The sequence below is a fragment of the Gossypium hirsutum genome, chromosome D10 (genome assembly GCF_007990345.1).
Source record: "Gossypium hirsutum isolate 1008001.06 chromosome D10, Gossypium_hirsutum_v2.1, whole genome shotgun sequence".
NCBI classification, from domain to species: domain Eukaryota; kingdom Viridiplantae; phylum Streptophyta; class Magnoliopsida; order Malvales; family Malvaceae; genus Gossypium; species Gossypium hirsutum.
In genome coordinates this window covers 60001555-60014726 of record NC_053446.1, presented here as the reverse complement: position 1 = coordinate 60014726, position 13172 = coordinate 60001555, and the positions used below count along the sequence as shown (strand labels likewise).

At 32.4% G+C, this 13172-nt stretch overlaps 1 protein-coding gene across 1 annotated transcript; it reads left to right on the top strand.

Annotated features, from left to right (window-relative positions):
- The first annotated feature begins 10702 nt into the window (after positions 1-10702).
- Positions 10703-12285, top strand: LOC107915788 (zinc finger protein ZAT5). The gene has a single exon (XM_016844974.2). The coding sequence runs from the start codon at positions 10791-10793 to the stop codon at positions 12051-12053; it is 1263 nt and encodes a 420-aa protein (XP_016700463.2). The 5' UTR covers positions 10703-10790; the 3' UTR covers positions 12054-12285.
- Positions 12286-13172: the final 887 nt, after the last annotated feature.

Sequence of the window (13172 nt, the reverse complement as noted above, 5' to 3'; positions counted from 1 at the left end):
CTGTAGGCAGGATTCCAAAACTGAGCGAGGGCTCGGAATAAATACTTGTCCACTTTGACACTAAGCAGATAAGGTAGGTCACCGTAGTTACAATAGAACAGCTGCTTGGCCTCGACATCCCATTGATCCCAGACTTCTTTCATTTCTCGAAGGTCATTCTGGATTACACTGATACGGGTAAAATCCCACAATTCTGACACGTACCCTTCGGTAAGACTATCGCCTTTCTCCCGTGTGTCGTTTCAGCCCATATTCGCACAGCCGCATTATCCTCTACTTTATCAACAAACCCCTTTTCCATGATAAGCTTTCTACTGAGAAACTGAATGTAAATCGACACCTCTTTTAGAATGAAGATGCCATGCAATCATAAACAAAGTAAATTAGCATTAAACACAGAATAAGATTTAAAATAAGCGACAAATAAATACAGCACTCATTTAGGTAAGCACTAAAAATTGGAGTAGCTCTACTTAGGTCAGTTCCTATGGCTCATTACATGTGGTTTGGCTCTAAAGTTGGGTACCTGAACCAGCAGATTCCTCGATCCTCACCCATTATAGGCTCATACGGACCAAGTTCATTCAGGGGGATACATTTCCCTATGGCCATGCGGAGATGAAAATCTCACGAAGACATAGGTACGGATGTATCCCGGAAGCGATTCACTATCCCATGCGGAGGTGAAAACCTCACGAAGGCGTAGTTTCTCACTCCCACTTAAAAAGGTGTGACCAACGGTCATGCAATGCAATGCAGAAAGATATAAAAATTTAGAATACAAAACATGATAAAAACTATAACTCAAAACAAATGAAATGCAATGAGAGGATCGTATATTTAAACCAAATTTTCAACTTTCGACAAAAAGGCAAGAAATAATCAACTCATGGCTTGACTCTCTTATTTGGTGTCCCCAGTGGAGTCGCCAAGCTGTTGACACCATTTTGATGAAAACGGGGTCGACTTGGGTTTTGATGAAAACGAAAAAAACGGGAGTCGCCACCAATCCTTTTTGGGGTGTGATTGGGTCACCTTGGAAAGAGGTTGTTTTTAATAAATAATTTGATCTTATTAAAACAACGGTTTTGGTCTACGAAATTTAGGAAACGGGTTCGGGAGTCGGTTACGTACGAGGAAGGGTTAGCACCCTCGTAACGCCCAGAAATTGGTACCTAGTTGATTATCTAATGTCTTGATGTCGAAAATTGAGAACTTGAAAGAATTAAAAAAAATACGATCCTAGCATTAAAGTTTTGGAAAAAGAAGTATATTTCACGTTAATCAAGGAAGAGAATCATATCCAGTGAGTTAGAATACAATGTCTCAAACTCCCGATACGCGAATAAAAAATGCTTATTTAAAAGATATTTTAGCCATCTCGGATTTAAAATGAGATCACGACCAGTAAGTTAGGACGCGACTCTTTTTAAGATCCCGGGATCATTTAAAATTTGAGCTTGAAAAGATTCGTGCATTTAGATTTATCGAGAAAAACGAAACCCAGTAAGTTAGGGCACGATTTTCTCGATTCCGAACACGAAATGTTATTTTTTGAAAAAATAAATTTTGTTATATCGAGTAAAAATAAAGCACAAAATCATAGTGAAAGCAAATTACATTATTTATGCATAGCAAGATCATAATGAACATGAAAATATAAAAACGATGCAAACAATAGCAATTAATTTGAACGATCAAATTTACAACATACAAAATAACACAATATAAAAAACGAATAAATTTAAATCATCCATTCAAAATAATGACAAAAATGAAATAAATAAATAGCAAATACAATTAAGTATAAAAAGATATATATAGACATGAGCTAAAATATGTGTATACATGAATTAATAAAATATATAAAGTATATTTTAATAAAATAAATTAATATACGTATATATAAAAAACATGTACATATATGTAGATGTATAAAACTAATGGAATACGAAAATAAAGAGATACATATAAAAAGTAAGTGTATACATATTGTAAAGTAAAAGAGAAAAATATATATGTACAAATTAAAGTTTTAAAATATGAAAATATACATATGTGTACAAATAAATACATTAATTTATATACATGTTAAAAATATATTGAAAAGGTGTATATATGTGGATTTTAAAAATATATAAAAAGTATATTTTAAACTATAAAGATTATATATAAATATGTATATATTTATAAGAATGAAAACATGTATATAGATCTATAGTATGTACATAAGTTATAAAATGTATGAAAATATATAAGTATATATATATTATAAGAATAATGCATGTATGTCATGCAAATATATGCATATATATATACGTACCAAAGGTTTAAATAAAATAAATAAAAATAAATAGGAAGAAATAATAATAATAATGATAATAATAATAATAATAAACTCAATAATAAATAAAATGATAGGATTAAACTAAAAACAAAACAAAATACCAGGGGAGAAATCAAAATAAGATAAGGCCACAAGATCGATTTCGATGCGCGCAGAAGAAGGGGGATCGATTGAGCAATTTTCCCCAACCTTATGCGCATGTGCTCCGCACTGGACTAAATCGAAACGCATAAAAAGCAAGTGGCCAAATTTAAAAATTTGAATGGGACCAGATCGCGCCATATTGCATGAGCGGAGGGACCGGATGTGCAAATAGTCCCTCCGAGCCTGAACGCGCGGATCTTAGACCCATTAAGGACGGGTTTTCGGGTCTTATAAAAATAACAGGAAAGAAAAAAAAAAAAACTAAAACCTACATCGTTTTTAAAAAAACAGAGACACCCTCTGGTTCTCTCCCTCTGCCACAGCCCCTAAACCCAGGCCACCGTCTCCGCCTCCAAGGCCAGTGGCCGGAGTTACGCGAGAACGGCCCATTTGCCTTCTCTTTTTGAAGCGTCCCCGAAGGCTAAGCCTTCTCAGCCACAAGATCAAAAGGAAGAGGGATGAGATGCCCCTTTCGGTTTGAATCCAACGACGGCGAGGGTGGGGCTCCGTCGCTAGCCCGTCGAAGCAAAAGGTACTTCCTTTCCCTTTTAGTTCCGTTTGTTTTATTGAACAGTTGCAGAGAAAAAAGAGTAATAAATGAAGACTAAAGTGAATAAGAAACCAGAACAGAGCAAAACGGGAGTCAACCTTTTTGATCTCCTTTTTCTTCTTTTCAATTCGAAAATGCCGTGTTTTCATTTACAAAGATATTGCTTTTCTTTTATATCCCCTTTACATAGTATTTTAGTTGCGTTCTTTGTATTATCCATTGTGTGCTCCGACTTTCTCTGCCATTTTGCAGGTGTTGATGAGGCTAGGCACGGTGGGTGGCGATGGGACCTGGCAGACGGCAGAGGGAGGGATGCGGCGCTAGGTTTGGCTAGTTGGGTCTTGTTTTGGGCTCCGGGTTAGGTTTAGGTAGCGGGCCACCGGGTAAATGGGCCTGCAACACTCATGCCCAAGAATTTGCCCTCCTTTATCCTTCCATTTTCTCTTTTCTTCATGCCCCCACAACTTAAACCACATTCAATTTGTGTATATTATTATAGTTTTTTTTATTACTTATTAAATTTTAAAACCATATATATATATATATTGGTGTCTTAATTCAATTATAGCATGTCTTTCCTTGGAATTATCTCACCAATTTCACACATTAACAATGACTTAGGTTATGGAGATAGTCCACCTTGATATTGATAACATGATAAGTATACTATTTATTATTTTATACATAACATATCTTAGGGATAAGTATTATTTTTGTGATTATATATTAATCGGTCCAATCAATTTTCAATTCCACAAATGAAAGTTGGGTCCATCATGTTATAATTTAAAAAAATAAAAATTGATGTACAGTAGTACTATGACAGATTTGTTATGGATCTACCTCAAGTTAATAGTATATTTTTTCCATGCATATTTTTCATCTGAATTTAACCATCATCAGCCACTTCAGTAAAAAAAATTAGCTTAATTTAGAAACCCCAACAAAAAGATGTATCATTTCACTAACTTAAAAATTCTATAAATTCCATTCATCTAAAAAATCCAATACTAGCACCAAACCTAATGGGTGACATTAGCTTCAAGGAAATTATGGGAAAATGAAGTAAAGCAATTGGGGGTGGTGATCTGCCACTAAGTATATCTCTATATCTTCGTTCATATCCATATGATATCTCCACAATTTATTCAAACATAATGTGCACTATTATGTCCTTGTCCCTCTTGTTATTAGTTAATTAGTTGGTGCTACTTTGCTGCACATGGTTAGTTTGATTTGCACGCAGACACATACATATATAACTACATATAAAAAGAGTGTATTGAGTATTGGCATGGTGAGACCTGTCCACGGGACCATAGACAAGGCCTTTGGGGAAATGAATAATGGGTTAATTCCAGATTCAGCCCCTAATGTTTTATTGTTTATGCAAGTAGGTTCTGATTAGAAAATTTTAGCATGTTCGATTAGGTCCATGCTTTTAATTTATGGGTAAACTACACATATAGTTACTCAACTATCAAAAGTTCTCATTTCAGTCACCCAAAATAAAAATTTGCAATTTAGGCACTCGCGTTACATAGTTCTTTCATTTTGGCCACTCCTGTTAAAATCACAAACAACAAGCTCACATGTATTTTTCTTTTAAATTTTTATTTTCCATGTAATTAAAGTAACAGTTCATGTCATTGTTATTCATTAAAAATTTATCATTTTAGTCCCCGAACTTTTAATTTAATTTAAATGAGGTATAACCTTAAAAATTGGGATATTTGCATCTGTGAGTCTCTGGTGTTAGCTTCAAATGCAGCAGTGAAGAGGAAGGGATCGGGAAGGGAAGACGAAGGAATTTGGGTTAGGGTTTCATTTTCAAATCGGAATTGGGGATTAAAGTGAAGAGGAAGGAATTGAGGCTAGGGTTTCATTTTCAAATCAGATGTGGGGATTTCAGGAATGGCCGGAGAAAGGGCCTTGTTCAAGTTCCTTAAGCTTGGGCAACGTCTATAGCTCACCGACGTTCAAGCCACTATCATGTGGGGCATCGTTGTCACTACCGATGCTCTTTGGCTCATCCAGGTTTCTTTCTTTCTCAATAATTATTTCTTTATTGCTATTAGATCCATACAAAAAATCACTTTGATTGTTTATCATCGAATTTCCCTTTGTATATGTATTAAATTGTTCTTTTTATCAGTCTTGTGAGATCCAAGATGAAGAAGATGGAAAATCATAAAATGCTTTGGTTTTTTTCATTCAAATTTTAAGGTAATTTTGAGGAAGCGTTCAGATGTTTGGGGGTTTTCAACTATTTAATTATTGTTTTTTCTTTTATTTTGGTTAATAATTAGTATTAAGCGTTCTTTAAAGTGGTATGCAACAATTATGGCATAATAAATTGGGTAATGTGAGATCCAATAGTTGGTTTACATGTCATATTTTTGTTAGAATTTTTAACAGAAGTGACCAAAATAAAAGAACTATATAACACGAGTACCTAAATTATAATTTCTTTTAAGTACTTAAAATAAAAATTTTAATAGTTACTAAAAATAATAAACATTTTTTAAGTTCTATAAATAAATGCACACTAAAAAGAGTTCCATAAATATAATAGAAAATCTCTATAAATATTAAAAAATTAAAAAAAAAGTTAATAATTAATTATCTTTAACCAATGCATTGCTATCCAAGTTAAAGTACTGACCGCTAATGATTGGCTTTTGGCCGATTCAAGCAGCCTTTTAATTATTAGTATTTTAATGACCAAAATAAAAGCTAAATTTCCTCTATAATCATAATAAAAGAATAAAATATAATTAACTACTTCAATTAAATAATAAATAAATATTTAATGCCATTTGACAAAAATAATACAACATGATGTGTGGATCATATAAAACACTCATCAGATACACTTAAACCTTTAAAAAAAATTTTTTGATAAATTACGTAAAATTTTAATAACAATCTGACTAACACGATTTTAATTGAGATCTCATCTGAAACGATGAACATCTTTTCATAGGCCAATACATGGATTTAACTTTCAAAATTTTTTATTCTGCAATTTTTTTAGTAATTTTTTATTCACTTACAAGCTGTTTGTGTAATTAAAGTAACGGAGGAGCAAATTCTATGATATTGGTAGTTTCCTACTTATAAATTAAAAATAAATAAATAAAGCTAATTTTTTTTAGACATTAAAAACTTAAATTAAAGAGGGTTTCATAAATAAATTGTGGTCGCATTCGACACGAATTAATGGTTGTTTTGCAATTTAGGGTTCTTTGACATTTTTTAATAATCGTATCTGTTTTAGTTTTTGGTTCAATTTGATACTTAAAGGGAATAATATTAATTTTTTTAATTAACTTTCATCAGATCAACCCTAAAACTCGAATTAAACACTAAAAAATTAAAATTGTTACCTTTCGATACACAAGTACCACGTACATTACAAAAAAATGTCAAATCAAGTATTAAATGATACAATAAGCTTTATTATTATTATTATTATTATTATAATATTGGAGAGGGAAAGAGGCATAACAATATTTGAACCCATATCATCTAAATGCCAGATGGAAGTTCTAACCATTACTCCAAACAAATCTTACTATTTAAACTTACTCAGCTTGGGATTATAATTTAAATCCTACCATATATTACTTTATCCATCAATAAAATACTAATTCTTTTAGAATTGGTTCGCCAGTAATAAACCTAATCAAGGGCTAGACAGCCATCTTGACCCGATAAATTTAATTAAGACTAGGTTTGAATAAAAAATTTTACTTTTACGGGTTCATCTTATTTAGTTGGGATTCAAATTAAATAAAGTACATATTTTTATTTAAATTCAATTAAAATATAAATATTAATATAAAAATATTTTGTTAATATTTTTATAATATATACTTTATAATATATGAATACTAAAGAAAGGGGTAATTGGGTAGGGGAGAATAGTTGCTCGGGTTGGTCTATTTGGTTAAAGGAATCGAAAAGAAACGACCCATACTTTAACTGCACTCTGACTAGCTTACGTCTTAACTAATCCAACATTGACATTAATATCGATCGATTCAGTCAGCTAAATCGTTTTTTTCTTTTTCTTTTTTCTCTCGCTTCCTTTCAAATATGAAAAATAAAATACCAAGAGAAGTTGGTTTGGGTTTAATTAAAAATTTTATTTATCATATTATATAATATATATTAAAAGCAAATTAATTCAGTTGAATTTATTATAAAAATCCATATATAATACCGTCATAATCTATTTTAATCGTCTACAAAATCAAATTAATCATCATAACCAATTTAATCAAATAGTCTTAGCCGAAGACTACCAGCAAAATTGATTAAATCAACTTGAATAAATTTTTTGTTCACCCTTACTATCGAGTCGAATTTAGGCATATATACAACTTAATTTAACCGGATGGATAAACAAATTTAGTGAATAGCTTCATTCTTGTTTTATTATTTTACTTTTTAGAAAGGAATTAGATGTAATGAAAAGAAAGCATGAAGCATGCCAACAAAAGAAAGAGATGGAAGAAAAAATAAGTAAAGAAGCAAAGAAAGAGAAGGGAGGGATAGCAGGGTGGATTCCGTGGGGGTTCCAGGCTTGCACTCCACTCCAATCTTCTCACCATACACACATTCGTTGAGCCAAAGTTAATTTGCTTATCAAACTTTCTTCCATCCCACCGAATCATGGCTTGATCTTAAAATGAAAGTTTTAAGTTCAAGTCGATCAGTCTATTTAGTTTGTTTTTTTTTTAAATACGATTTTGTATTAATATTTATATATTTTTACAGTTAAGCATAAATAAAAAATTTCAAATCATTTAATTTATATTCAAATCAACTTGAGATGAAAAAGAAAATTATCCAAACCCGACCTAAAGTGAGTCATACCTACTAGATTGAGCGAGTCACTCAAGCCATAAATAATGTTTTGTTTACCATCGAAGTTAAAAAGTGATTTTCAATTCAAAAGCAATGATAAGTAGGTAGCTTTTCAAACCAATTTATGTTTTTTAATTTTAGATTTTAACCCAAGTAAAAAGGTCAAAATTTTTAGCTTTGGACTAAAATTACATTATTATTTTTATTAAACAGATCTAGCATATGTTTTACTTTACAACCCAAAATTTTATTCATTCAAAAACACATTGCTCGATTGGTATGGGAATTCCTTTCTTTTATTTATATATATATATTCTTTTCTACCCTTTCTTTTTGATAAGTTACCGCCTTCCTTGTACAATTATCTGATGATGTATCATGTGACTGCTTTTCCACTTTCACCGTTTACAAATAGTTTCCAAATAAACCACAACAAAAAAGAGAAAGAAAAAAAAAGAAAAAAAGATAAAAGATATCGTTAGGAATGAAATTCAGTCATTTGTATCCCCTTTGACAGAAAATGGAGGGATCAATTGATGTATTTTAAAAATTTTATCCGTCGGGACTGACGGGGCGCGAACCCGCAGCTTCTGCCTTGACGGCGATGCTCTGACCAATTGAACTACAATCCCAGGAAATTAAAAAAAAAGTATACAACATAGATAGTCTTATGATTTCATTCAAGCTATTTTCTATTTAGATTTTAGATTCGAAGCTGGGTTGTAACAAACAAAAGCGCGAGTGATATATTGATATCCATACGGGTATGCACTTTGAGTGAGAGCGACGCGGATTCCTAGTAATTAGGAATCCTTTTGTTATTGCCAAATAAATCGATCAATAATCAATTTAAAAACCTTTTTTGTTTTACTTTATTCTTTTTCTTTTCATTAACTTTCTATTTAATGAGAGTGCGCCGAGATACATTATCCTCTTATTTATAAGTTGAGGAGGGACTATATTCTAAATATTGTATAAAAAAAGACAAATATAATTAGAACCGAGGCAATTTTAGTTTATGTTATGAAGGGTTCACAATGATGAACCATGATATGGATGGTATGGGGAGTGATATATAACGGGTAAAATGTGATGCTAAAGTATAATAAGTTGTTTTGAGTTGTGTCCCAATGCTTACATTACGTAACTATCTTATTGTTTTAGACCTATGTTAGCCATATAGCATTGTGATGAGGGAAAGGCAAGCCCTTGTGATTGTTATATCAAGTTTATTGCAAGTAAAAAAAATTCTACTCATACCGGTGTGACACATTCTATTACCATTTCTGTTTTTTTTTCTTTTTCTTTTTGGACCACTTCAATTTAAAACTTATTAAATGACCATTTTGACATTAAATATACATTTGACTTAATAATGGTCCAACCTTTTAATATGTATTTAAAAAACTAAATATCCAAATCTCATTACTAACAAAAATCAAAATTTACCAATTTAATTTAATTTGTTATTTTTATTAATACCCAAATTGGCTTTTTTTTTCTTTTAAATTATAAGTACAACATGTGCAAGTTAGAGGTGTTCATGGGTCGGGTCTAGGTATAATATTAGCATATTTTATATTTGTTCAAGTTCGATTCGGTCCGAAATATGAGCTTAAAATTTTGTTTAAGTCCACCTATATTTGTAAATAATTAACTGAAACCCATTTTAGGCCTACCCATATTTTAAAACAATAAAAATAAATATATTTTTATATTATTTTTAATTTAATATTTAATAGTTTTATATATTTCTTGTTTACTAAAATTTTATATATATTCATCTTAACATTTTTTAAGGCTTACATTATAGAAGGATTATAGATTTAATTTTTTTATGTGTTATACATTACATAATATATAAAAATAACATAAAAATAAGTCGGGCTCAAGTCTTGAATGTTGAAGCTCAAACCCAGGCCATATTTTAAAAAGGCCTAATATTTTTGCCATTTGCCAAATCCTTCCAAAATTCGAGCCTATGAACATGTATAGTAAAAATACAAATAGGGGAGAAACCAAAGAGGGCGGAGACATTAACCCCCCGGCTAAAAGGTATAATACCTTTTTAATCTCTTTAAATTTTAATTATTCAATATAATCCTTTTTAGCTTTTTAATTATATATAAGAATTACATTTTTGTCACTTCAAACATTTATAATTCAATTTCATCCATTTTAACATGATTAGTCTTAAATTAGAGTAAAATTTAAACTGAAAATCTACATAGAGTATTTATGTAGAGTAAGATCTCAAAGTTGTGTTGATCTCAATAGTGCCATTAAACCAAGGAGAAAGGTAATTGTTGGAAAGTTGCAGTTTAGCCCCTGAAGAAAACTAATGATAGGAAGGGTTGATTTACAGTTTTGACCCGGGGGGATGAAATCTGGATCTCAACAAATTCTCTCACTCAAACTAAAGGAAAGGACCATATGGTTTATAAATGTAATTAAGAGAGCAAAAGGTAAGTGGAAGCACGCTTATATCGTGTAGCAAAGCATGGGATGATATGGATACAGAACCAATAATTGTTGCTATACTTGAAATATACAACAATATTTATAATATTTGTTGACGTTAATTAAAATGTTAATGGTGAAGTGCGTTGGCAAAGTGTGAGAAAGAGAGTGTGAAACGGGACTTCTACGTTCATCAAACCCTCCCCACAACTCTTCTAATTTTGCCTCTTTTTCAGTTACATCCCTTGGTTTGGTTTTGCCTCATTTAATCCTTTGTCAGCTCAACAAAATCTGGCCTTACTTATTTACTCCTCTCTTTTTTTCTTTTTACTATTCCATTGGGGTCTCCCCCATTTTGACTCCAAAACTGACCCTAAAAGCCCATTTCTTTCTCTCTCTTCTTTTTTATCATATATGTCCTTTTTTCTTTCTTTCCTTTTGGTTATATATTGCACCCCACTTCCCTCTCCTTTGCTTCCTCTCTATCTTTCTCCCCCTATTTGTTTCATTGTTTTTTTATATTTGGGTGTGTTGGGGAAGATAATGGAAGCACCTGAGGAAGTCCCAGTGGGGTCTAAAGACCAAACCAACAACATCATCGTTAAAGGTAAGCGAACCAAGCGTTTAAGGCCTCAATCTCCTATCCCTTTTGCCATTGCTTCAAACAATTCTATTTTCAATGGCGATAATGTTGTGAACATGGAGAACAACAACAACAACTATGGTGAATATTTGTCACTTTCTTCTTCCTCCGATAATTACCAAGATAGCACCACCGAGGAAGAAGAAGACATGGCTAATTGTTTGATCCTATTGGCTCAAGGCCAATCTAGGGAGCCTCCCCCCAAGTTATTGCAACAACCCGACGATCATCATCCGCATCAACAACATGACCCCGGGGTTGTTTACAACAAATTCAACAGCAGAAGGTTCATGGAAGCCGCTTCCAACGGGAACGGTAAGGCTGGGTACTACGTTTACGAGTGCAAAACGTGCAACCGGACGTTCCCTTCGTTCCAAGCCCTCGGCGGTCATCGTGCCAGTCATAAGAAACCGAAAGCGGCAGCTACGGTTGACGAGAAAATACGACAATTCACGGCGGGAACGACGACGATAGGGTTATCGGATGAAGAAGAAGGGCAACACCAACAACAACAATTCATGAAGACTAACAACGTTTCATCTCTTTCCCTTCAATTGAGCAACACCAACAACTACAACAATCATAACATTAACAATAGGGTTTTGTATGGGAATAGCAACAAAGACAACAACAATAATAATAATGGTAAGCCTAATAAGGTCCATGAATGCTCCATTTGTGGGTCGGAGTTTACATCGGGACAAGCCTTGGGAGGACATATGAGAAGGCACAGAGGGTCCATAGGAGGTGGTAGTAATAGTGCTGTTGCTGCTAACACTGCGTTGTCGTTGAAAGTGGCAACGCCATTGGAACAACCTCAGCAACCTAAGAAACCGAAGAATGTTTTGTCTTTGGACTTGGATCTCAATCTTCCGGCCTCCGATGATGTCGATCATCGGGAACCGAAATTCTCCTTTGCTTCCAAGCAACAACAACAGCAGCAGCAGCAGCAGCAGCAGCAACAGCAACAGCAGCAGCAACAACAATCAGCTCTTGTGTTCTCCGCCCCCACTTTGGTGGATTGTCATTACTAAAACAAGGTTAAAGAATCCCAATTTTTTTTAACTCTTATTTTTTTTACTTATGCCTCGTTTATATTATACAAATGATTATATCATCCAAAGCTGAATTGGGTGTTTTTGATTATTTTTTTTATATTTATTCAACATTTTATAAGATTCTTTTGATTCTTTTGTCCTTAATTGATCAAATGACAATCATATGAAAACTTGAATTCTTTGATGAAAAGCAATGAATAATGTGATATATATATATATGTAAAGTTTTATGATGGGTATTCTTTTTTTTTATTCTCTGTTTTCAATTCTTCTTTTACAATGTGTTAAACACTAGAGAGAGAGAGAGAGAGAGTTTAGGCTTGGATTTGTCACCACCACAACCAATTTTGCTTAATTTTCATAGTTTTATTTTCTTTTTCATTTACTACAATGCCTCTCTCTCTCTCTCTCTCTCTCTCTCTCTCTCTCTCTCTCTCTCTCTCTCTCTCTTCCTCTCACTCTCATGTTGGGTGGTGGTGAAAAAAATAGAAAAAAAAAATGCCAGAAAGGATCTTCTCAAATGAATCCACAAATATAATATAATATAAGATAATATTATATGCTTCTAATACACGTTCCTACTTTACTATTTTTGTTCCTATTCTTTGCTTCTTCCACCTCTTCTTGTTAGCTACTTGTATACTCAATAACAACTAATCACCCAACACCAACACCAACACCAAGCTTAGTTCTTATTAAGGAAATTCGGATCTAGAACAATCTTTTTTATTATCAATTAACATCAAATATCCCTTTTCTTATTTTTGTTTTTGTGTTTTTCTTTTTCCGTAATTTTTTTTGGTTCAATATTTCATGAATATGATCATGATTTCGAAATCACCATTGAAGCATCTTAAAATTTTAATCTTTGAAGTATTCTCTAGTGCAATTTAGATATTGGTTCATGCCTAAAATACCATTGCCTACTAATTAACCATATAAATCAAAGACCCTAGTTTGATTTCATAGTTTTGGAAGTACTTTTTGAGAAATTGGTTTAATTTATGGTTTTGGCCCTTCTACTATGGTTTCGGATCTGGTTCTTTTACTTTAATTTGGCATAATTTATAGTCTCTCTATTTCTATAAGATCATT